General features: G+C 36.4%; 2 protein-coding genes across 10 annotated transcripts in view; one reads left to right on the forward strand and one right to left on the reverse strand.

Moving 5' to 3' along the window:
- gulp1a (GULP PTB domain containing engulfment adaptor 1a) overlaps positions 1 to 13,156 on the forward strand; it is a 109,998-nt gene extending 96,842 nt beyond the window's left edge. For 7 of the 9 annotated variants that reach the window (XM_056465809.1, XM_056465812.1, XM_056465811.1 and 4 more), the window contains 6 exons: positions 1,301 to 1,438; positions 3,545 to 3,661; positions 4,660 to 4,746; positions 7,011 to 7,143; positions 7,294 to 7,388; positions 12,353 to 13,156. In XM_056465809.1, the coding sequence (XP_056321784.1) occupies positions 1,301 to 1,438; positions 3,545 to 3,661; positions 4,660 to 4,746; positions 7,011 to 7,143; positions 7,294 to 7,388; positions 12,353 to 12,424 (642 nt within the window). In that variant the 3' untranslated portion in view covers positions 12,425 to 13,156. Of the gene's footprint in view, positions 1 to 1,300; positions 1,439 to 3,544; positions 3,662 to 4,659; positions 4,747 to 4,939; positions 5,165 to 7,010; positions 7,144 to 7,293; positions 7,455 to 12,352 lie in introns of all 9 variants that reach the window. The other 2 variants (XM_056465817.1, XM_056465816.1) reach the window with 2 other exon arrangements.
- A 1,776-nt stretch (positions 13,157 to 14,932) lies between these two features.
- col5a2a (collagen, type V, alpha 2a) overlaps positions 14,933 to 25,972 on the reverse strand; it is a 42,667-nt gene continuing 31,627 nt past the window's right edge. The window contains exons 22-54 of the mRNA XM_056465791.1: positions 25,790 to 25,843; positions 25,599 to 25,706; positions 25,440 to 25,493; positions 25,254 to 25,352; positions 25,117 to 25,170; positions 24,931 to 25,029; positions 24,790 to 24,843; positions 24,516 to 24,569; positions 24,329 to 24,382; positions 24,192 to 24,245; positions 24,040 to 24,084; positions 23,862 to 23,960; positions 23,674 to 23,781; positions 23,537 to 23,590; positions 23,069 to 23,122; positions 22,824 to 22,877; positions 22,680 to 22,733; positions 22,449 to 22,556; positions 22,283 to 22,336; positions 22,157 to 22,210; positions 21,918 to 22,079; positions 21,730 to 21,837; positions 21,312 to 21,419; positions 21,156 to 21,209; positions 20,959 to 21,066; positions 20,799 to 20,852; positions 20,578 to 20,685; positions 20,377 to 20,430; positions 20,187 to 20,294; positions 19,805 to 20,111; positions 19,037 to 19,218; positions 18,406 to 18,648; positions 14,933 to 16,450 (exon numbers count right to left, since the gene is read on the reverse strand). Of these exons, the coding sequence (XP_056321766.1) occupies positions 16,304 to 16,450; positions 18,406 to 18,648; positions 19,037 to 19,218; positions 19,805 to 20,111; positions 20,187 to 20,294; positions 20,377 to 20,430; positions 20,578 to 20,685; positions 20,799 to 20,852; positions 20,959 to 21,066; positions 21,156 to 21,209; positions 21,312 to 21,419; positions 21,730 to 21,837; positions 21,918 to 22,079; positions 22,157 to 22,210; positions 22,283 to 22,336; positions 22,449 to 22,556; positions 22,680 to 22,733; positions 22,824 to 22,877; positions 23,069 to 23,122; positions 23,537 to 23,590; positions 23,674 to 23,781; positions 23,862 to 23,960; positions 24,040 to 24,084; positions 24,192 to 24,245; positions 24,329 to 24,382; positions 24,516 to 24,569; positions 24,790 to 24,843; positions 24,931 to 25,029; positions 25,117 to 25,170; positions 25,254 to 25,352; positions 25,440 to 25,493; positions 25,599 to 25,706; positions 25,790 to 25,843 (3,111 nt within the window). The 3' untranslated portion in view covers positions 14,933 to 16,303. The remainder of the gene's footprint in view (positions 16,451 to 18,405; positions 18,649 to 19,036; positions 19,219 to 19,804; positions 20,112 to 20,186; positions 20,295 to 20,376; positions 20,431 to 20,577; positions 20,686 to 20,798; positions 20,853 to 20,958; positions 21,067 to 21,155; positions 21,210 to 21,311; positions 21,420 to 21,729; positions 21,838 to 21,917; positions 22,080 to 22,156; positions 22,211 to 22,282; positions 22,337 to 22,448; positions 22,557 to 22,679; positions 22,734 to 22,823; positions 22,878 to 23,068; positions 23,123 to 23,536; positions 23,591 to 23,673; positions 23,782 to 23,861; positions 23,961 to 24,039; positions 24,085 to 24,191; positions 24,246 to 24,328; positions 24,383 to 24,515; positions 24,570 to 24,789; positions 24,844 to 24,930; positions 25,030 to 25,116; positions 25,171 to 25,253; positions 25,353 to 25,439; positions 25,494 to 25,598; positions 25,707 to 25,789; positions 25,844 to 25,972) is intronic.

The raw sequence follows: 25,972 nt of genomic DNA on the forward strand, positions 1-25,972 counted from the left end.
CTTTATTTCATAATTAGCAGAAGTCACATTTTTACATTGAGTATTGAAGAGTACAATTGGGAAAAAAACTTGACTTATGTTTATGAAAATTAACACTTTAGAAACTGTATAGAGATAGATGTGAGACTAATGGCCCTTTAAGAAGTATATGTACACTTTCTGATTGTTAAACATTTGCGAATCATGTTTTAATTTAATATAGTATACACTAACTGACAAAAGTCTTGCCGTCGAGCCCAGTTGTAAAAGCAACAAATTATAACTTGACTTCTAGTTGATCATTTGGAAAAGTGGCAGAAGGTAGATTTTTCTGATGAATCATCTGCTGAACTGCATCCCAATCATCACGCATACTGCAGAAGACCTATTGGAACCTGCATGGACCCAAGATTCTCACAAAAAATGGTTTGGTGAAGAAAATTAATGGTTTGGGATTACATTCAGTATTGGGGGTATGCGAAAGATATGCAGAGTGGATGGCAACATCAACAGCCTGTGGTTTCAAGAGATTTGTGCTGCCCATTACATTACAAACCACAGGAGAGGGCAAATTCTTCAGCAGGATAGCACTCATTCTCATACATCAGCCTCCACATCAAAGTTCCTGAAAGCAAAGAAGGTCAAGGTGCTCCAGGATTGGTCAGCCCAGTCACCAGACATGAACATTATTGAGCATGTCTAGTGTAAGATGGAGGAGGCATACAAAAGAACTCTAGGAGTCCTGCAAGAACGCTTTCATTGTTCTTCCAGATGGCTTTATTAATAAGTTATTTGAGTCATTGCAGAGATGTATGGATGCAGTCCTCCAAGCTCATGGGTGTCATACACAATATTCACTGCACCATGAATTCATATTCTATATTGTGCATTATTACTGTTAAGTGACAAGACTTACAAGCAAAGTCAGACCTTACTGTCCTAATTAATTAAATATCAAGAGAGACAACTCACTAATGATCATATTTTATTTTGGTAAAATAAGTGTAATCTAGAGGCTTTTGCCTCTCATATTAGCACTTCTGATGCCAAATGATCAACTAGAAGTCAAGTTATTATTTGTTGTTCTTAAAACTCGGATAGACGACAAGACTTTTATCAGGTAGTGGATTACACTTGTAGGCACCTGCAAACTTGCTTCATATATTTATCAAAAATACAACTGAAGAACTTGTTGTTTAGATGCAATTAGACTGATTTAAAAATGTATCCAAATATTTTTGTGCACTGCCTTGCATATATCCATCTTAAGACCCTATATTTTTCCATGACTCTTTTTCTAACCTTGTTTTCTTATTCACAGGAAGTGCAGTACAACTGTCAGCTCCACCGGATATCCTTCTGTGCAGACGATAAGACAGACAAGAGGATATTCACATTCATTTGTAAAGATTCAGAGTCCAACAAACATCTCTGCTATGTGTTTGACAGTGAGAAATGTGTAAGACAGCAGACAGTATGTCATAATATTAGTCCAAATTCTTCTTTAAGAAATAATTCAATCATTCTTAAGTATTGTGTTAAATCTTTTTAAATTCAATTGATACCTAAAGGGGTCATATTATGTTTTAAACATTCCACTTCGTATTTATCAGTGTATAATATTGCAGCAAAAATGTCTGCAAAGTTACAAAGACTGTTCCAAAGGGAGTTATTTTCTATAAGTTATAGTTATTAGTAAACACGGTTTCTGAACTCCCTCGACCAACCCTTTATTGATAACGAATGCATACCAATACTCCAAATTTAGGCGTCTGGTTGAGCTGTATTACTTATTTGTTGTTATGAAATTTGAGACACAGTTTTACAAATGTGATGCAATTTCTTTTCAAACTGTTTATGTTCACAGACTTAATGGATAGATTACTAAATTTTTTATTCGAAAATAGTTTGAAACCTGTACGACGACTTTATACTTTTAAAAAACAAAATAAAAAAACCCAGATGATATCAGTAAAAAATGTTGAAAACTATACACTACCTAATAAAAGTCTTGTTGCCTATTCTAGTTTTAGGAACAACAAATAATAACTTGACTTCTAGTTGATCAGAACAGCTTATATGAAAGGCAAAGACCTCTAGATTACATTATTTTACCAAAATAAAATATAATCATGCCTACATTTTTTAAATTATTTAATTAGGACAAGAAGTCTGACTTTTCTTAGACGAAAGTTTTGTCATTTAACAGATATAATGTTCAGTATAGAATATAAAGTCATGGTGCAGTAAAAAAATAATTTATATTATTTATGACTCCCATGAGCTTGAAGAACTGCATCCATACATCTCTGCAATGACTCAAATAACTTAATAAAGTCATCTGGAATGGCAAAGAAAGCCTTCTTGTGGGACTCCCAGAGTTCATCAAGATTCTTTGAATTCATCTTCAATGCCTCCTCCTTCATCTTACCCCAGCCATGCTCAATAATGTTCATGTCTGGTGACTGGGCTGGCCAATCCTGGAGCACCTTGACCTTCTTTGCTTTCAGGAACTTTGATGTGGAGGCTGATGTATGAGAATGAGCGCTATCTTGCTGAAGAATTTGCCCTCTCCTGTGGTTTGTTATGTAATGGGCAGCACAAATGTCTTGATACTTCAGGCTGTTGATGTTGCCATCCGCTCTGCAGATCTTTCGCAAACCCTCATATTGAATGTAACTGCAAACTATGGTTTTTCCTTCACCAAACTTGACCGATTTCTGTGAGAATCTTGGCTCCATGATGATTCCAATAGGTCTTCCGCAGTATTTGTGATGATTGGAATGCAGTTCCAATCAAGTTATTATTTGTTGCTTTTGCAATTGGGATAGACAACAGACATTTTGTTAGGAAGTGTATGCCATTGACTTCCATAGTATTTATTTATTCTACTATGAATGTCAATGCCTACTGGTTTCCAGGCTTTTTCAAATTATCTTTTTTGTGTTTGATAGAAAAATGAGATTGAGCAGGTTTGGAAAATATGAGTAAATGATGATCTATCCCTTTTAATCAGCATTATGTGAACCCACCTGTTTTTTCTTTGTTTTTGACATAAACCTTTGTGACATAAAACCTTTTTTAATATTTATCTGGCTTTTGTTATGTGTGCTTTGTCCCTGTGCCTGTGCATTTAGAAAAATGTATATCAATATTTTCTACTGACAATGGGGTTAAAATGCATGTAGGTTTTTGTTTGTTAGTTAGTTAGTTAGTTAGTTGGTTGGTTGGTTGGTTGGTTGGTTGGTTGGTTGGTTGGTTGGTTGGTTGGTTTGTTTGTTTGTTAGATTTCTCTTTGGAGTAACTGAGGCACAGGGTATAAGGCTGGAGAAGTACTGGCATCAACAGCTTATTTGTATTTAAAATTCATAGTCGTTGCATTTATTCCTACAGTATGGAGGAAGTACAAACAAATTCCTACAGTACAAACAAATTCATTGAATATCTCAAACCTCTGTTACATCTTATAAGTAAAGCATAATATGACCCAATGACAAACGGCCAAAGAAAACACTGCTGTTGATGGTACTAGGAAAATGATTTGTCATTTATCTGTCGATTCCAGGCAGAAGAGATCACGTTGACCATCGGCCAAGCGTTTGACTTGGCATACAAGAAGTTCCTGGAGTCCGGGGGAAAAGATGTAGAGACGAGGAAACAGATAGGTGGCCTACAGAAAAGAGTGAGTGTTATGTACAGTTAGAGAACACAATAGCACTGTTTTACTGGGGGTGTATTGGGGCACTTGGTTTGCAGTTTGGTACATTTGTATAATTTTAACTGCACAAGCAGAACCTGATTTGTTGTATATATTTTCACATTAACAAATCAATGTTGATCCCTTAATCCCAAGATCAGTCTTTTAGTCTCTGCTGTTTCAGTTGATGAATTAATAAATCCACATTATATTGCTAATTCAGTAATCCACAAGAAGCTTTGTTTTTGATCAAAAATCCCAAAACACAATGTCTCATCTTTCAAAATCCATCCATCTTATTTAACTATAAGGAGGAGTGATAGTAACTGTGATCATACTTTTCCATTACATTTAAATATAGAACGAAATTAAATGAATGTCTCATTAAAAGTCATTATTTCTGTGGAAAGATGTCAGTTTAGTGTCCAGAGCTTTTTACAGAAATAATTCCACTATATTCCACTATTATATTCAAAATACTTTACTTAAACCATAATTGATGAAAATTTAGGATGCACTTGGCTGAAAACCAAAACATGCTTGTTATGATTATTTATTATTTTTTATAATTTTGTTACATGTTTTCCATTTAACTCAGTAACTTGGATTATACTGTTGTAAAAACACAAGGCAATTAATTAAGGACATTTTATCAAGAGGCTTCTATTTACCAGCATTGTCATGACAACACATGACAACACCCTGTCAGCCCATTATTTGAGTTCACTTTGCTTTTTCCTGTGGGTATGTGCAGTTCATGCATTGATAAGTTTACAGGTTCATGAACAGAATAGAGTGGAATATTGAGCTATTTTGAACTTTGAACGACAAACTGGCCAGAAATTGAGTGCATCCTTACAAAAAATAGATTGTTCTCCAAATCCTGGTATGTGATGAATTGTTGTTTTGTGTGCACTGTTATAGATGTTACTCTGTGCAATGATTAACGTTTGTTGATAATAAATTGAAATCTCTCTTCACAGATTCAAGATCTTGAAACTGAAAACATTGACTTGAAGAAGCAGTTACAAGTGTTAGAGGAGCAGCTGATGATTGCTCAAGTTCCTCCTGTAAGCACTGCATGCAGTTCTTATCTGCTGAATGCATCTAATTGCATTCACCATTATTTTAATTGGCTGCATATAAAACACAGATCAGCTATGCCCAAAGACATTCTCTAAACTCATGAGCTTTCTCTTTTAAAGCAAAAGTGCTGTAGTAAAACTAAAACAGTAGTGCTGACACGCTCTGATCTTTCCACAGCTTCTTCACATTAACTCTTCTAATGAGGCCTATATGCTTCAGAGACCCTCATCTCTCTTCTGGTGTCACAACGTGACCTCGTTCTCTTGTCTCGAAATCTCTTCTGTTACACTAACGCCAATGAGCTCACCTGACTCTAACCTCTCTGCTGGTCTTCTGACTCCTCCACCTTCTAAACCAGCTCTGTCCAAGACTCCCAGCGGAGCCAATGTACCTCGCCATTCTGTTAAGCACTTTCTGTTTACTCTGTTTCTGTTTGAGGCTACAGTGGGTTTTTGCTAAGGGTACACGTTCTGCCTTCAGATTTTAAAGGCTTGTTCACACAGCCTCAACAAACACCAGTGCTAGATTCCAGTGGTTGTTAGATCAGTGTTTTCACAATGTTGGTATTGACTTATGACAGTGTGGACTAGCCTTGATGAGTTTTTGACATTTTACTAATTTGGCATATAATGAGCCATTCTATTTAACAACGAATACAAAATTATATTATCAATTGAAAATGGACTGAATCTGACTATTTATGTATTCTATTCTGTATTTTATATTTGTTATAACTCATGTAAAAATGATAATAAAAATTTATTTATTACAAAAATTACACATTAAAATTTTCACCAGTTCTAGTTTAGTATCAGATTGTACCATTGTTAATTTGTTTGATATATATAAATACCGGCCACTTTATTAGGTACACCTATTAAACTGCTCGTTAACGCAAATTTCTAATCAGCCAATCACATGGCAGCAACTAAATGCATTTAGGCATGTAGACATGGTCAAAACGATCTGCTGCAGTTCAAAATGAGCATCAGAATGGGGAAGAAAGGAATCTACTGGCATTTTCACGCACAACCATCTCTAGGGATTTCAGAGAATGGTCAGAAAAAAGAAAATATTCAGTGAGCGGCAGTTCTGTGGATGCAAATGCCTTGTTGATGCCAGAGGTCAGAGGAGAATGGCCAGACTGGTTTGAGCTGATAGAAAGGCAACAGTAACTCAACTAACCACTCATTACAATTGAGGTATGCAGAAAAGCATCTCTGAACACACAACACATGAGGCGGATGGGCTACAGCAGCAGAAGGTCACACCGGGTGCCACTTCTGTAAGCTAAGAACAGGAAACTGAGGCTATAATTTTTTGCAGCGGCTCACCAAAATTGAACAATAGAAGATTGGAAAAACGGGTCTCTATTTCTGCTGCGACATTTGGATGGTGGGGTTCGAATTTGAACAGCATGAAAGCATCAGAATCAGAAAGAGCTTTATTGCCAGGTATGTTCACACATACGAGGAATTTGTTTTCGTGGCAGAGCTTCTACAGTGCAACAGGATTACAGAGACAGGAAAAAAACTGATAATAAATATATTTTAAAATTAGAAGTAAATAGTGAATGCAAATATACAAATTAACAAGTGTATGTACAGATATATTACTATATACAACGTTATATGTGCAGCTGTTATGTGCAAATTGGCATGTAAAGTGGGTTGTTAAATAAGTGTATATGTGTATAAAAAGACCAAAATCTCTGGATTATTTCCAGTTGAATCTATGCCACAAAATTCTAAAGACTAAAGATGGTCCAGCTAGTAAGGTGTACCTAATAAAGTGGCCGGTGAGTATATATATATTTGTGTACACGGGTGTGTGTGTAGGAATTTTGTTTTAGGGTTTTTTTTTTTTTTTTTGCATTTTGTTTTTGTTATTTTACTATTCGCATGTGTTTGTGGTTCAATTGTAGTTATGGTATTACAGCAAGTTAAATGAGATAAAAATGTTAAGGTTTTAAAATAAAGGTTTTAGTTTTTTTAAGTAAACTATAATAACCCTTGTATGCACCAGAAAATATAAATAACATACAGTTAAGTATCCATGCATGTTTTTTTTTGTGAATAGGTTCCATTGTGATGTCATTGACTTTAATCTTTTGATTAATAATATTATATGGGATTCTAACGTTATTTTATATATAATATAAATATATATAAATAGAATCATGAATATATTTTTGGATGTTTTAATCTTCTAAATGCTGATGTACTTCATGCTTTATTCACATTTGCAGGGAAACAGCATGTCTTCAAAAACCCCCACAGACATATTTGACATGGTTCCGTTTTCTCCAATGACTCCAATGGTTCCATTACCAGCAAGTAATGGCTCGGCCCCTCCACCCCCGGCAAGACCTACAGAGATTAGTGAGTTCTCTTTCTTTTTCTTTGCCAGCATTTGAGAAATGTTGCCTCGTTCAGTTGCATAGGCAGTCGTTTCTCTTTCATGTATTAGGGAACTTCGAATCAGTGGTCTGTAAAATGAAGGAAAACAAAAACCTCCCTTTTGTTCTTCAGGGAGAGACCTGTTCGGTGCAGAGCCGTTTGACCCTTTCACCTGCGGGGCGGCTGACTTTCCTCCAGACATCCAGTCTAAGCTGGACGAGATGCAGGTGACTGCATGTCTGTGAATTATTAGCAAATGGACTGGTGTGAATGAGCAGCTAATGGAGCTGACGGTACGCACTGCTGCAGCTGTGAGGACTCTCTCAGTTCAGAACGGACACCCATATGATGATTTTTATTTTGCTTGATGTTTATTTTGGATTTGTCTTGGGAGTGCTAAATGTGGATGAAAAGTTTCAAGAGAAGTGCTAAGTTTGCTTTTTGTAAAGTATGCTTTGATCACGCTCACATGCAGAAAATCTTGCAAACAGAGCAGTTACTGTACATGAAACATTTATATCATTTGCCAGTTTTGCTCAACTAACAACCTCAATTTTCCGTCTTTTTGCTCTCTTTCTGCTTGCAGCGGCAAAGATGGTTTGTATTTTAAGACAATTTAATTATTTTTTCCAGATGGAATATAGGTTAAATCAAATCTGGCATGCTTAGCAGTTTTAAAGGGAAGGTTCATCCCAAAAAAATTAATTAGATTTGTCCTCCTCATTTTCACCCTTTCTTAAATGGGCTATATGTAAGGTTTGATTTATTATTTATATATTAAAAAATATTTACATTATTATTATTATTATTATTATTATTATTATTATTATTATTATTATTATTATTATTATTGTTTTATATATTTGTCAGCACACTGTACTTTATGGCATATTTTGTTTTATTTCAATTTCAAAGAGTATATGACAGATCTATACGTATTAAATGTTTGCATCATCTTACTTATTGTGTACTTGACTAATCAATCATATAATGATCATTATAATGAGGTAACATTTTAATCTCTGTATGTTGAAGCCATTCTGATTCATCAGCCAGTACTGTTTACTTTTAAAACTTTAGTACATAAAGAAATACTTTTGTACTTTTAATCAAGTAAGATTGAAACAGAGCACTTAATCCTTTTAATATTTTCAGATCTTACCAAGCCACTGTTAACAATTGGCTATTAAATTTTACATATAGCCCTTTAATGGTCATTTCCATTTCATGAAAATAAATGCTGACCAGATTCCATAAATTGTATGCAATTATTAAAGAACAAAAATATAAATATATATTATTTATTATTGATTAACCCTTTATCAGGTGAAAAATCAGATATGGCAACTTTATTGACATTATTGCAAAAATATTCAAAGTTAGTGAGTACAAATTATATACAATTATACAATACAATAAAGTTTAAAAATCTTGTAATAATTCCCAGTAACTTCAAATAGATCTATTCAATGTGTTCCCTAAAAGAGTTGAGGGGAAAACTGTTGAATGTGTTGTTATTGATTATAACACATAAATATAAATATATTGATAGCTATTTTATAAATATATCTCATGGCAATTCAAACTTTTTGATGTAGTGAATAATTTGTATTCATTTGTACAATCCACATATAATATTATCCATACATTTTAGTGTAATTTGCTTATCCCCCAATGACACCGTGTCCTAACAACACATGACATCTGCGATAGCAATGGATGAAATTTAAGTATAAAGAAATCCTTTCTGTTTCCGTGACGTTAAAATGTTTAAACAACTGTGACGAGGACCACCTTAGTATCAGAATACATGCTGTGTTCAGTGTAAATGCTACCAAAGTGAGTTTAAATACCATTTCACATGATATTTATTGCCATACTACTGAAAGCAGCATCTTTACGGTTTACTACAGATCTTGAAAATGAAATAACTAGCAGAAGGTTTGAAAATGAAAGTCAGAAGTGTCATTTAGCGCAAACCAACAACATAAATCAGTCAGTAGCCTATGGAGTAAAAAGGTTTAATATGCATTAATAAGATTAAAAGCCTTTACCATTTGGTTGGGAGTGCAATGGCTTGTATTTAAATGTTTCGATCATATGTTGCGTCGCATTTGGTGTAAACAGCCACATTGCTTGTCGCTTCGTGAGTTGTTACTGTGCGTTCACATCGAAAGCAGCGAGAGCGTCAATGTAACCTGAAGTCACTCATTTTCAATGGGAGTCGGCAGCAATAAACAATGAGGAGCGGTGTGGCGCCTCTTTACCAGTGTGGGTGGCGAGGAGAGTTGAAATCAAGTCAACTTTATAGTAATGAGCTATGATTAGGCCCACACGGAATCTGCGCACAGAATTCTGCAGATTTTTAACCCATCATTGATTCTGTTTATTTACTTGTGTAAATGTGTGTAAATCTATATTTACTCAGTTTTTAAATTAATTACAGTAATATTATTGACTAATATGAAAATGTTCATCTGATTTATGTACAATGCAGTTTGTAAAGTAATTTTCTGTCTTTTAGTTGAGATATTATATGAGAGACTTGCTTTGTTTACCAAATAAAGTGGATCTAATTGGATTTCCATTTTAAACATTAAATAAAAGTTAAAAAGATATTATTTTTTATTTCACATATTAAGGTTTTAGTTATGAGACTGCCAAAATAATTCAGCAGAAATCCGCAGATTTTTAGCAAAATTCTTCGCAAAAATAGCAAAAAATGTCCGCAGATTCCGTCCGGCCCTAGCTATGATGCAGTCTGGCAGCTAGCAATCAGAATTTAGAAGACCACCACTTGAGAGGATTCCAAGGAACACAGTCGATGACTACGTTTACATGGACATCAGTAATCAAATTATTTGCCATAATCTAATTAAGATCATAATAAGATAAGGAGTTTACATGAGTTGCTTTTTGAATGTTCCTTTCATGATCCCATTTTACATGTTATAGCACATAATTCGATAAACGCCATTGCGTCACTATGATATCCACATTTCCTCTGGAGTTTCATATAATTTTGCATGTTTCATTTTTAATTTGTTGGCTTTAACTGCAGTTTGGCACTTTCACTTTTATTCGGGAACATGTATGGCAGTATGGACTATCCTGTCACACAAAAAGCCCTACATGACGGTAATAGTCGTGTAGGACTATTATTAAGCCACATGCAAAAAGTGCGCAACATTTTCACGCTAGAAAGCATGTTTTATACAGGATTGTAACTGATATGCTGCAATGGCCCCTTTAAATACGAGATCAATGTAGTGGGTTTTGACGCTGAAGGCAGACAGCGTTGTCGCCAGGGCGACCTTGGACGCTCTCACCACTTTTGGTGTGTACGCACAGTTAGGCAGAAAGCATTGTCGCCGGGCTGGCCAGAGCGAACTTTAACTGTGCGTTCATGTCGAAGGCGGCGAGAGTGTCAAAGGTCGCTCTGGCCGCCCTGACGACAACACTGTCTGCCTTCAGCTCCGGTGGCGAGAGGTTCAAAATCCGTTACATTGATCTCGTATTAAAGGGGCCGTTGCAGCATATCAGTTACTTTCTTGTATAAAACATGCTTTGTAGCGTGAAAATGTTGTGCACTTTTTATCAAATTCATTTAACAATGGAAGATCAAGTTGCATGTGGTGTGGCTTTGCTCCATTTAATTATTCAATATGTCCATATGTCTGAAATATCCTGAAGCAGCAATACTGTTTTTACTGTCGCATGAGAGTCCCGCTTTTTTAAAGAAAAATATATATAACATTAATGCACATCAGTAACTTGCCAGTAACTTATTTAATGCACGTTCCTGTAAGAAAACATTGCAAATAATTGGAAATCTGGCGACCGCAATAATCAAACCCTTGGGAACAACTGTGGTCAGAACCAAAGTTCACAGTGACTGTGTTCTCTGGACTCCTCTCAAGCAGTGGACTTCTTCATTCTGATTGCTTGCCACCGAACTGCGTCATAGCTCATTATCATAAAGTTCACGTGAGCTGCGTCCCAAATTGCATACTTATGCACTATTCTACTTCATTTTGTAATAAAAATAGTGTAAGTAGTGCGTTCACACTGAAAACTCTAAAAATAATAAGTGCACTTTAATTACCCGGATGATGCACTCATTCAGCCGGTAAAAGTGTGGACTGTTGGACACTTCATGCACTCAACGACCGCAGGTTTGCTCAGGTAGCGGAGGGGGCGGAGCTACCGGGCGCACATGTTGGATAACTTTATTTATTTTGGATGGTGAAAGCAAAATTCTCCTACGAGATTGATAATAGCTCCTCCAGATGGTGAATGCAGTTATACTCATGGCAGGTATTATTTGAAAGTTTGGTCATTTATTTCACTGATTTGGCAAACGTCAGCAGGGAAAATGGTTTGAATTTTCTGCTTAGTAAAAAACCATTAGTGTTCCATTTGGGATGACACTACATTTATATACTATGCTGTTGAGTGTGTAAGTACATAGTGAATGAGTGTATAGTGTGCCATTTGAGACGTAGCTTTGGTTTCAACTCTCCTCGACACCCACACCGGTGAAGACGCGCCGCGCTGCTCCTCGCCACCGGCTCTCATTAAAAATGAATGACTTCCGGCTACTTTGACGCTCTCGCCGCTTTCGGTGTGCACACAGTGTGAGAGGTAGATTTAGGGGTAGGGTTTGGGGGCATGCCTACTTTAAAAAAAATCTTACATTTTCATAAGAATGAGATCAAATAAATGATCCACTTTTCTGATCATGCTGGTTATTTTGAATAATGGAATATGTTGTCTCACAAATGTTATGCACATATCTTATGTTGTGCCTTTTCTGAAGGTTGATGGCCTCTGGTCACCATTCACTTTCATTGTGTTGCAAAAAAAAAAGCAACGTTAGCATTTTTCTGAATGTCTCATTTTGTGTTTCGTGGACTACAAAGAAAATCACACAGGGTTCGAAAAACATTAGGCTGAGTTTTCATTTTTGTGTGAAATATCCATGTAAATCTCAAAGATATGTACACCCAGAGAATGGTGTCATTTTACATTGTTTGAATAGCCTTGTTCTTATTAATCAGAATAGTATAAATGTGAGTAGCATGTTAGTGAAAGTGTATAATTCAAATCAACGTGCATGTATTTCACTGTATGACTAATCAGTTAGTTAGTGAAGGTAATGCTAAATAATGTCCCTTTCTGTCTTTTTCAGGAGGGGTTCAAAATGGGACTAACAGTAGAGGGCACTGTTTTCTCCCTGGATCCACTAGAAGGTCGCTGCTGATGCCAAGAAGAAAGTTTTGTCACTTTCATGTTAAACCATTTGTATTAAAGTGCCAAACTCGGGTTTACAGTCAAGATGTCTTATCTTATGTTTTTTTATGTACTTGCATTTTAAATTTGGTTTACAAAAAGTATATTGAGAAATCCGCAACAGTAGATGACTATTTTTGTAAGAACTAAAACAAAAAACTGAACTAGTAATGTACCTGTAGTTTTAACTGCCCTTGCTTGTACAGACAATGAAGGATGTAGAAAGTATGTCCAGTTGCACAGTCTGTGTTTGTTTTCATAACGGTTATTAATCTCAGAATCTTTAAGCTTGTGTTACACATTACAAACTCTTTGGCATATCGCAGTTATTATAACTCAGAAAAGGGAGAGTTTCCTGTACATTGCTTTGTAACTTTATTTTAACACCTATCGTACGTCATAATCACACTCCTTTTGTATCAGATCACATGTAAAATTATGGTATTGTTTTTATTTGTAGCAATAGATCCATTTAAAACAGTATTTTTTAACTCAACAGCGGTGTCATAAATGGCAGAACTGGACTATTTCCACATTAACACGTACTTGTAATGCAGTTTGATTTTATATTATATATTTTAGTATACTCTTGCACAAGGAAGCACTTTGGAAGAGCTCTGTTCATGTATTATTGTTAATTCTGTTTGTAAGCATTATTTTAGCCTTTGCTGTTGTAGTCATTAAAAGAAAACAGTACATACTCTGTGCAGCTTTGTGTCTTTTTTTAACTTTATCTGCTTTAAATGAGACCCTCTATCTTTTCCCCCTACAAATCTTCACTTCAAAAGTAATTTATTTCAAAAGGAAGACCATTTATTTTATATACAATGTAAAAATATGGCAGAATTACAGTAAAATAATCATGATGTACTAGAATGCCATTTTGTTTTCTATGCAGTCGCTTAGTAAAAAAGCTTAAATGTTGTTTTCTACGCTATAAAAACTTTTTTATTTATTTTATTTTCAAATTTAAAGGGCACCTACAGTTGAAGTCAGAATTATTAACCCCCTTTGATTTTTTTTTTCTATTTTAAATATTTCCCAAATGATGTTTAACAGAGCAAGGAAATTTTCACAGTATGTCTGATAATATTTTTTCTTCTGGAGAAAGTCTTATTTGTATTATTTCGGCTAGAATAAAAGCAGTTTTTAATTTTTTCAACACCATTTTAAGGTCAAAATTATTAGCCCTTTTAAGCTAGATTTTTTTCAGATAGACTACAGAACCATCGTTATACAATAACTTGCCTAATCACCCTAACCTGCCTAGTTAACCTTGTTAAGCCTTTAAATGTCACTTTAAGCTGTATAGAAGTGTCTTGAAAAATATCTAGTAAAATATTATTTACTGTCATCATGGCAAAGAGAAAATAAATCAGTTATTACAAAATTAGCTATTAAAACTATTATGTTTAGAAATGTGTTGGAAAAAAAATCTCTCCGTTAAGCAGAAATTAGGGAAAAAAAAATAGACAGGGGGGCTAATAATTCTGACTTCAACTGTATGTTGAAAATCATCTTTTGTAAGCTGTTTGAACAGAACTGTCTGTAGTGTGTCCACTGTCATATTGGAGTGATCTAAACCCATCCAGTCTTTTTTTTTATTTTTTATTTTTTATATTTCTTCAAATAAGATCTAAATCCCAGTGATTTTGAGGCCCACTGCTTCATGATGTAGAAGTGCGGTTTACCCTGCCCACCAATTTGATTGACAGATGCCATGTCTTCATAATAACATGTATACGCATATCCACAGAACATTTTTGCAAAGGAACTAGTATTAAAACATATGTTACAAGTCTCATCTCCCATTACCTTTTAAGAGTCAGTTGCGTCACACCATAGTGCATTTACATGGTGGACTTTGTTAGTGGAAAAACTGAACGCTTAACTAGCGACAAAACAGTTAAACAGCATATGCAGTGTGAGGATAAAGAATGAGCCTCCTCCATTCGAGTATATGATAGGGCCCTATCACTGACTGCTGTTTATCTGATGTAAGGCATGAGAAGCAGACACGCATGTGAGAACAGTGGGTGGGGAGAAGCAGCTCATTTGGATTTAAAGCCACAGGCTACAAAAACAGCTACATTGTCTTCAAACACAAAACAGGCAGATTCTAGATTATATAATACATAATCTGATGGGTATTTTGAGCTGAAACTTTACTGACACATTCTGGAGACACCAAAGTCTTATCTTACATCTTGTAAAAGAGATAAAATAGGTGCCCTTTAAATATAATTTGTCTAAATTGTGTAATTGTCTGTGCTGTTCATAAGTGTGTCTTCCTGAAAAGTACCACATGGTGCTCACATTGCTGCTCAGGTAAGCTGCTTTTTGTCATACTTTGAATGTTCAACAAAAGTGTTTTCCATTCATAGTGCTACACTGAGATGTGTCATATTTGAGTCAGTTCTGTTATTGTGGAAAGCCTATCTGGGGAACAATGAATAACAATATGACATTCAAACAGGAGTTGTAAATGAGGATTTGCCATATTTAATTCTCCCTCATAAAAAATGCTAATTTAAAGCAGTCATTGCAATCCTAGACATTTTCTAGTCATATGTTTTACAACTTTACTTAATATTGAACATACAGAAAGTACAAAATGTTATCAAATTGTATTATCCCTGCCATTTCAAAGTATTTAAGCAAAAATAAATATAATACAAATATAAAACATTCAAGTTTTAACAAAAGTGAAACAAATCAACTTATAGAGGATATAATGAAGCAAAGCAATATCTTACATTTTATTCATTAAAATATATTTCCATGCTTTAAAGGTGATGGAGAAAACAAGCAATTTAATAAGAGAAAAGGTTTTGATTTCATTCATTAAAATGGTACTGATCATATGTTTAATTTGCAAGAAAATAAAAAAAAATACATGAGAGTAGCTTCAAAGCCAAACAAAATGACTTAAAAGGTGTCTAAAGTAGGATAAAATAATAACAGAAGAAAAAAAGTGCCAGAATTATAGGAATACCTGCATGCTTCAGAAAATATGACATCACAAATTCTCAAACTGGATCCAAGTTATTTAACTACACCAGCGTTTACTATATTGTGCCTTTTACCTTTACAAAAGCCTTATATAAAACTATAAAACCAATCGCTTGAGGGAATACTTGATTTTCATTATGGAAACGAGCAATAATCATGCACCTAATACAAATTAGAGTCTCAGATGCATTCAACTGATTTTTATTTTCATTTCCTTACCCTGCTTTGAACCTTTTGCTGAAAGAAATGCAACGAGTTGTACAGCTCATTTCACAATTCCCATACAGCAAGTCTGCTGTCAGTTTTTGCTAGTTTATAGAAACGAGGTAGCTTGCACTGTTCTGTAAAATTTCATCTTTAATTGTAAACTCATGTTGTAATTAACTACAAGGTGAATGTACAAGAGTACAGATTTGGGAGTCAGAAATACTCATTTTAACGTAAACTTCCTCTATAGCACCATTTTTGTGTAAAAATAATAATACAAAAACAAAAATACTGTCATGAAAAGAGGCAAATTCAGATCCTTTTAATTGCAACTAGCGTTGGTACAGTGTGTACGATCATTACGGTGTTATTAGCAATTGCCATCTCAATTTAAAACAGCAGTTGATGGATAGTCTTGTAGTGTAAAATTCAGTTAATTGAATTTATTTCAAGGGCTCAATCTGGAAAAACCTTGTGGAGTGGTTGATTTCAGAAATCACTTGGCAGGCACAATAAATATCTTGCTACAGGGGCCAGAAAAGTCCAATGCTCTGTATGTACAAGGCTGATCTTTTCAGCAGTCACTCACGAGAGTCCCAGGAATCTCTTCAATGCGTCTCCACTTCTTGATTTACAAGAAGCACACAGCCCCAATATCAATTCCAAACTCCTGGTCTGAACCTCCAATGTCCACTGGTGCAATATCCACAATAGGTAGTCTTGCTGTTTTCTGGGTCCTGTATTCAAACACTGTCTTGCCCCAGTTCCCATTTGCTTGCTGTGAAAAGAAGAACAGACACATTTAAACGTGAGATTACTTGTAATTCTGAAATGTAAATATCGAGATTTTTTAAACTGTCCTGATTTAACTATAGGTTGTAACTTGTTTTTGTCCTATGGCTTTGTTCTAAAAACTAGTGAGCTTTTAAAGAAATAGAACACCCAGAAATGGAAAATCTTATGTCTTTGACTTATTACACACCAGTTTTAATTAATTTATTTTTTAAATAATAAGATGTTTTGAAGAATGTTGGAAACCTGTGACCATTTTCATCTATAGAAGGAAAATCAAATGCTACTGTAAGAATGTAACTTATCATATGCATTTGTTTATATGGCAAAACATGTCTTTTTCACCAAGAAGGTCCATTCAGATTCCAAAGGCAGATAATAATAAGATCGGGGTCTGGTTTATATGTGTGAGGACTTTGGGCGGTTTTACGATGTGGTCACATGTTGACTGGACAGTTTGTATATCTCAGTATTTGGGCTTTGGTCACATGGTCAAGGAAGATACAAAATAGATGGTAAACTTTGCTCTGGTCTCTTTTCCTGCTCTGCTCCTCTCCTGCTCTGGAGTCTATCTTCTCTGACTCTACTGCCGTCAGGCTCTCTTTGAGGCCTACTCTCTGGTCTGGTCACTGACATTCACTGAGCTGTGTGGCCGGTGTCTAGCCGATGAAAGTAAATCCATATGATAGTGAGAATGACGATTTCTTCTTCTACCTGTTTACCGGAGGTCAACAACAAACTTACACAAACGAGAGGTGGTTACTGCCACCTCTCGCTCTGGTCGGTGACGTCGCCAACCAAGGCTAACACAAGAAATTTGCTTGACAGACAGATGACTGAGGGAGAGGAGGTCTATATATAGTTTACTCTAGCAAAGGCTGAAGTATGCATTGGTAATTACTATTAGTTCATGATAGTTACTGATGATACTACATTATGTAGTGTAATTTATTAATGAAGAGTTGTAAATATATACAATATAATGCTCATTCCTAAATATTTCCATTTACTATAAATGACTATAGTATTTTTATAGTATATTTAATCCGTAACACCTGATTTTATTGGATTTTTTTGTTTTTGCTATTCAATACTATAATTTGTTTATGTTTAGTACAGCATATCATTTGCAGTAAATAATTGAACTGAACAATTCTGCCTCATATGTTTCATTGACAGTTTTATTGATCACTCAGATATGATTTACTTGGATTAAGTTGCTTCAATTTAAAAATGAAAGTTGCATAAATAGCTTGGATGTAGCTAAGCTACTTTTGTCAAGTAGATCTTAGCTTAGCTTGTTACATTTCCCAGAGGAAATATATACCGCGGGAGCAGTCGGGTACGGTATAAAACCTGGCGAGAGCGGGATTAAAATTCCAGTCCCACACATATCTCTAGTTCAAACCGTTGTAGTTCAAAACCCATTCTTACACTATGATGGATACATACATATTTCCAACATTATTTAGTCCATCTTCTTTTGTGTTTAGAAAATAAATGATGACAGAATTTTCATTTCTGGAAGAACTATTTCTTCAAAGCATAATACTTTGTTTACTTTCTAAAAAAATGCCTTGTTGTCATAACTTAATGTTGGATCAAATATGAACAAATCTAATCATTGGTTTAAAAAGTGTCATTTAATTTTAATTGAAAAAATGTTGAGTAGACACTCTTGATAGAATGGCTCCTCTAGAAGGTAAGCGCTAGAACTATAAGATGCCAAATTATTATGCAAGTTTTTAAATTATGAACGTATGTGCTGTGTATTTTTATGCAACATAATAAAACAGTGTTCATTTGTTATTCTAAAGGCAAGCCTCACTCACAATTATCCATTTAGAGTTCTGCTGTTTTAAATACTGTAGTAGACTTTAAAGAGTAAAACAGCTCACTGGGTAATGGCTTTATACAAATGATGTATTGCAGTATACTCACAGAACAACTGTCCTCAAGGACGGTGTATCTAAAGCGGTTATTTCCCTCAGCTTTGAGCTCTAGATCATTTGAAGCTTTGAGGATGACTGCTTTCTTGAGGTTTCCAGTTGATTCATCCTTATAGCCCACAGTGTTCTTGCAGTGGTAAGTGATAGTCTGTGATGCCTCTTTTGAGAGCAGACGGATGAAAGTCATCTGAACTGTGACTGTGTTGGCTGGCTGGTCTTTGTTCCCATAAGAGAACTTCACAAAGACATACAAAGAAATACAAATCAGACTCGTACAGTTCTATGTTGATATGACTACACTGTACACTATAAAATGAGTAAACCTTTTGACTTAAAATCGAAAAGTTGACTTTGCTTAAAAAAGCCATAGCTTGTAACTTAGAACTGTTCAGTTTACTTTATGCACAGAGTTTATTTACTTTTTTTTTATTTGGTTTTAATACAACGGGTTTACCCACATGAAGTCAACAAATTCGCAACTAATTAGTTAATTTTTTACAGTGTATTACTTCTTCACATACAGTGCTATGCTACATTTTCCACGCTATCTCAAGTGTTATAGCATTCATTAACTAAAATAAATAAATAAATAAATTTATATTAGAGTGGTTGAGCATGCTTACATATGTTCCTCCATTTATATTAGCTCCAAACCACACAGGTTTATTTCCTGGGGAGCTCCACCATGACTTCCGGGGGATGCTGGATGGGATTGCAGAGATGCATGTTTCTCCAGTGTCCATGTTGCAATGGACTTTAATGGCGTCCTCTGCGCTGCCTTGGTTTGGATCTACCCAGTATTCACCTGAGATGTAGAGATGAAACATTTGAGAGGGGTCTGGATGCAGACCTGGTGCAGTGCAGTCTGTGCTACATCCAATGCTTCTTAATGGGCTCACCTAACCCCACACCTAACCCTACCCCTCACAGTGACGTCACTCGCTCCATTGAGTGCATTGTGTATGACATTGCGTCGCTGAGTGATGCAATCTCAGCTTGCATCATAAAGGCTGCATCCAGATACTATTGAAACATTTAAGGATTTTTTAGCTGTTAATATTTTCTTAATTGTTGTAGAATATTGTTGAAAAGTTTTGATACTTATTTAAAATAGTAGCATCAGCTCATTTTGCTAAGAAGCTTTTGTTTAAGATTTTTTTCCAGTCAATCAGTGATCTAGTGTTTAGACATAATTTTTTGCTATAAATACAGTTCACTTGAAACTTCAAGATGGTAATAAAAGTACTAGGTAAAGTACTAACTATACACATTTGGGGAAAAACAAAACAAAATATTAACCATACCAAGCATTATTGAGCCATGCCAGTGACCAGCCGTACTAGCCACAGTTGTGATTTACATGCCTATGCAATACTCTAAAGTTAACTTACCACTCTTTTTTTGAGGGTAGCACTGTTTCAAGTCTTCACAAGTTCTGGCAGGATGTTTTCTGCTCCCATCAGGGCTACGCATGTTATCAATCTGGCTACTCAGTGCCTTTAAAGTAGCCTGAACTCCAGGATCAGCCTGGAACACACTTGTAGAGTTGCTCACGGGAAGAGCCTCATCTTGATTATCATCAGGGGGAGAAGGACCACTGTCAAAATCTTGTGGTTCACCAAAAAGATCATCCACAGCTGCAGTGGGTGGTCCAGCCGGGCCAGGAGGGCCAGGTGGACCTGGCTCTCCAGGTGGTCCCTAAGCATGAGAACAAAAAAAATGAGTAGGCAAAGTTTTAATGTTATTTAAGCTATTTGGAAACAGGTAACTTGCCTCTGGTCCAATATCCCCACTAGATCCTCTTGAACCAGGAGGTCCCATTGGTCCAGGTTGCCCAATGTACCCTTCCTTTCCTGGTGGCCCAATAGGTCCAGGAGGTCCCTGTGAGACAATTTATTTAAATGCTGTCAGTCACTTTAAGACTAGTTGTAAATCACTCATACTAAACAAGCTGGAGACATACTCTTTGTCCACTTGGACCAACAATGCCTGGAGCCCCTTGTTCTCCAGTTGTGCCCTAAAAATAAAGCAAGTATAGAAGATGATAGATGATGATTCATCTGATCTGCTTATATTGGTTAATGTTATATATTACAATATTTAGACTGTGTGCTTTACAAAAAAAGTTTCTGTTTGAGTTTTTTTAATCTCTTTAAAAACTTACAGGTGATCCAGGAAGACCTTGTAAGCCTGCAAATCCTCTATGACCCTTCTGTCCTCTTTCCCCATGGTCACCAACATCTCCCTTATCTCCCCTTGGTCCTTGTGGTCCCTTAAATAGAAATTTTAAAATGAGGGAGTAGTTCTGTTTTTTTTGTCTGCAATTATTTGGTCAATAAAGCCATTCTAATTATGTTAAATTGTGTTGTTTTGCTAGTTTCTTACTGTAAGTCCTCGTTTTCCAGCAGGACCTGGAGGGCCAGAGGGTCCTTTTGAACCCTGTAGAACAACATCAAGAAAATGTAAGTCAAAATCCTTTAGACATGGCATTCCATTATGTGTTTAATTCATTATATTATTAATTTAAAGAAAATATGAGACGCACAGGCTCTCCTCTCTTTCCAACCCCCCCAGTTGCACCAACAGGACCAGGGGGCCCAGGCTGTCCTACAGTTCCAAGCACACCCTCTGGGCCTGGATCTCCTCGATCACCCTTTAAATTTTAAACAGCTCTGTGAGATTGGCACAAACAGACTGAAATGAAGATGTAGACATTGGTCCTTTAGTGTTTTTTGACCTCACCTGGGCTCCTATGACACCTTCCTTTCCTGGTGGGCCATCAGATCCAGCAGGTCCCTAGTAATTGAAATGTTTTTTATGCATTCAACTATGTAATATTTATTTATTGTGCAAAGTAACAGTTAAAATTTATTAACAATTATATTAAGATTTTTTTACATCAGGTCCAGGATCTCCCCGAGGTCCATTAGCACCCGGCACTCCAACAGGGCCAGGAGGTCCTTTGTCTCCAGGGGCTCCTGATGTACCCTGTTTTCCTGGAGGACCCTTTATGAGAAAACAGAGATAAAGAAGATTAGCAGGCAAATAAAGTGTACTGGACTGTGTTTGGACTGTGGGGGAAACTAGAGCACCAGAAGGAAACCCATGCCAACATGGGGAGAACAGGCAAACTCCACACAGAAACAGCAACTGTCTGAGCCGGGACTCAAACCAGTGACCTTCTTGCTGTGAGGCGACAATGTTAACCACTGTGTCACCGTGCTGCCCTATCAGTAATCTTGTATTTCAGCATACAACAACTATCTGTTTGAGAACTTTTTTTTCATAATTTTAAATTATTTTAATGAATACTAACTGCAGGTCCAGGGAGTCCTGCCATTCCACGCTCTCCTCTTTGACCAGGAAGGCCTACAATTCCTCTTTGCCCTGTTGTTCCTGCAGGACCTGGTGGACCGTCAGGTCCCTAATGGAAATAACAAAGATAATTTTTTGTTTGTTTTTACACTTATTAGTTCAGCTGAAAAATATCTGATGCACTCTTACTGGTGGTCCATCTTCTCCAGAATCTCCTTTGTCTCCAGGGCCTCCAGCAGGCCCAGGTGGGCCTCTTTCTCCCTGGCGTCCTGGAGGTCCATGGTCTCCTCGAAGTCCAGGTGGACCCTCTTTTCCAGGAAGACCAAGAGGACCCGGTTCACCAATAGGACCCTAAAAAACACATTTTTAAGGGTATGAAAAATGTTTTGATATATAATCTAATTTGTTATTGTGTCAGTGCAACTTACTGTTGGACCAGGTGGGCCAACCCTTCCAGCAGATCCAGGAAACCCGGTTGGACCCTAAACAATGGGGTATGTTAATTTACATGTCATTCAAAAGGCATTAGTCTTGTTATACATTTTACCACTTACTGGTGCCCCCTGTGTTCCTCTACCACCCTTTGGTCCAGCAACACCAAGTTTACCCTGTAGTTACAGATATTAGAAGGATATTACTAATTTGTAATTCAGTATACTAATTAAGATAATTCAGTATCTATGTGGCATCATTTGATATATTATGGAAGCATTTTATCACCTGTGGCCCAGGAGGGCCAGCCAACCCTTGAGGGCCAGGAGATCCAGCATCACCCTTTTGTCCAGGCTCTCCAGGTGGTCCCTTTGGACCAGGCTGACCATCAAGACCCTGTGGTTTTGAAAGTGTGGCAGGTTGATAAATAATTTAATAATCTGAGAAGTTGTTATACATGTATCGTACATAATAACTTAAAAGCATGGGTATCTGTACTATTTCCAAAATTCTACTTACAGGAGGTCCCACAAAGCCCACAGCACCTATTGGCCCAGGTTCACCACGGGATCCCTTTTTTATAGCACAGATATTTGGTATTAAAATAAAATATTTGATTAACTAAAATATTTTTTCCTTCTTTGTTAGCAAATGTAAACTTACTGGCATTGCTCTTGATCCTTGAGGACCAGGTGGTCCCTTAGGGCCTGGTTCTCCCTGTTGAAACACTACATTGAACTTCAACTCTGAAATCTGGACTGTACTAGAACTATGTTAAGCTGCTTTGACACAATCTAAATTGTGAAAATGCTATGTAAATAATCATGAAACATGAATACATTTGAATTATGTGGTCTTTAAAAGAAAACAGTTTTGCAAAAAATATTGAGAATGATGTAACACTGTACCTTTTCACCACTTGGGCCATGGGGTCCTGCAGGGCCAATTGGACCAGTCAAACCCTACATCATGGAGACAAACATCAGCACAAAAGTGATCCATTCATGCATATCAACCATGAGCAACATACAAAGAATCATTTTGTGTGTTTGCATCTGTGTTCAGGCATGTATTAACAAGTCTTTTAAAGTTCCTTCTCTGTTCATTCACTAACATGTCTTGTGTTGCTTTTTTTAAAGCTTGAAATTGATGTTTTTGCTTTCTTTCAACTTTAATCAGTCTTGAAATGACTCTTTCAAATCTAAATCACAGAGAGAAATATATTAAGCATTATTCTGCTTAAAAACAATTTTCTGAAGATCATTTACCAAAATTATCTATTTATAATTTAGTTAATTCATTAAGCACATATCAGAATGACCATTTGTGAACCAATCAAGATTTTTTAAAATTCCGAAAATACTTTTGATTATTACCCTTGCACCATCGCTTCCTGGAGTACCCTCTGATCCTTTCTCCCCAATAGCTCCCTAAATATGTGGGAAGAGGTTAATTAAAATATATATAGAATTGTCAATATACATACTGTAAATCTAATTTCATAACAACTCACTCTTTCTCCTTTTGGACCAGGTGGGCCAGAGATCCCTCTTTCACCTGGCATTCCCTGCAGACCAGGAGGGCCTTGATTACCTAATGTACCAGTAGGTCCAGGGCTGCCCTTTAAAAAGTTTAGAATAATGAGCAATTAGCATTTTAAAGCATCATTAGCAAATTTGACCTTATATAATTTATTTCTACCTTTGGGCCATCAGGACCAGGTGCTCCTGGGATACCTTTGGCTCCAGGCAGACCAGCAGGTCCCAACTCTCCTCTCTCTCCGGGGATTCCACGTTCACCCTGTTAAATTAATCAGTTTACCATAACCGATAGACAATGACCACAATGATGTTTTCACAGAGGTAAAATGATATCTCACCCTTGGTCCAATTTGGCCAACTGGACCACCCTCACCAGGGATACCCTTCAAAGAGAGAAAGATGTTCCTGATTAGCATTGTTTTATGCTGTTTCTCAATCTATTTTCCTAGGAGTTCATCCTTTAATTAAAGTTAGTCAATTAACTGCACACCTGATCACCAGGTTTTCCTCCCTCCCCAGGAGCACCTGCGGGTCCAGGCAACCCCTAAAAAACAGGTAAGGAGATTCACATTATATAAGATCCAATAACAAGAAAGAAAATACTTTCTCTAGACACTAACTACACACCTGGAAACCGTGCATTCCAGGAGGTCCCTGTTCACCTCTATCACCTGCTGTACCCTGAAAATCAAGAAATGAAAACATAGAGTGTACTCTTAATTTCCTTTTCTAATTGTATTTGCAATAGCTTCACAACACACACACACACACACACACACACACACAAATGTATAAGTAGGACTAGGACCCTTACATGTGGACCTGGTGGACCAGCTGGGCCTACTTCTCCATCTTTCCCAGGTGGACCCTATAAAAAGTCAAAGTTAAAGGGTAGAGTTTGTTTTTATGAGGAACAATATTTAGATTTTAAGTTAGTTGAGCTTGACCTTAAAAACCAAGATAATACACTTTAAAGATGCTGTACTATTTATACAACAATTGATTACTAAGCTTTTCTGAGACATTTTGCCTTGGTAATATGAGTAATGTAAGTCAATACTTTTGTCACCTCAATAGCTGTTGCTCACCCTTTGCCCAGGAACTCCAGCAGATCCCTGCTCACCTGCTTTTCCTGGATCACCCTAGATTATTGTTAAAATGTAAAGTTTTTTAGTTTTTTTATGTGCAATACATTTTGAAATGATTCTAAACTTAAAATATCCACTCACGCTAAAACCCTTGGGTCCTATTGGTCCCATAGTTCCGACAGGGCCTCTTGTTCCAGTCGACCCTGCAGGCCCTGGACGTCCATCCTCACCTGGAGCACCCTGTTGAATGTGAAAAGTAACATTTATTAATTTTCCTGTTATGTGTGTGGATATTTATTACAAATGTAAAACATCAGATAAATGTACCAGTGGTCCTGGCTTTCCTTCAGCACCCTGAACTCCAGGCGTACCTGTCAAACCCTGTGAAACAAAGGATGCAAAAACATAACTAGAGCTATATTTAAAACTAAAAATAGCACATTTGCATGGTAAATTTAACTTACTCTTGCCCCTGGTAGACCTGGTTCACCTGTTCTTCCTGGATCTCCAGTAGAACCTTTAGGGCCAGAGGTTCCTGAAGTTCCACGATCTCCTTGTGCACCCTTTGATGAGAAACAAAATAATTTCAGTATTCAGGTAATCATATTCAGCAAGTTAATAAGTTGTATCTAATTTAACTCTCTCATTACCTTTGGACCCTGTAAGCCATCTTGACCAGGAAAGCCTCGGTTTCCAGGTGCCCCCTATATTAGAGAATAAAGACCACATTGAAAATTGATGTCATTTTCACTATTTTATACGTGTCATTTTGCAGTTGCAAAGGCATCAAAATGTAAAACTAGACTCACTCTCTCACCAACAGGTCCGAGTGGGCCAATAGAACCAGGATCTCCTCTGGACCCACGTTTTCCCTCCTCACCCTGAGGTCCAAGTATTCCCTGTGATCCTGGTGGACCCTAAAAGCCACAAAGGCAATGTGTGTTTTTCTCATGTTAAAAAAACCTCATAGCTTTTTTATTTGTTAGAAATAATAACCTACAGGTTCTCCTTTAGGACCAGCCTCTCCTTTAAATCCAGCAACACCTAAATCTCCCTAAACACAACACACAAACAAGGATGATTTAGTATGTTTTAACTATTATCTCATTTTGAGTTTCCAGATACATATTTTATATCACAAATATAAATGCATATGCCACAGTGGGAATGTAGAAAGCCTTAC

Source organism: Danio aesculapii, chromosome 9 (genome assembly GCF_903798145.1).
Source record: "Danio aesculapii chromosome 9, fDanAes4.1, whole genome shotgun sequence".
Taxonomy (NCBI): domain Eukaryota; kingdom Metazoa; phylum Chordata; class Actinopteri; order Cypriniformes; family Danionidae; genus Danio; species Danio aesculapii.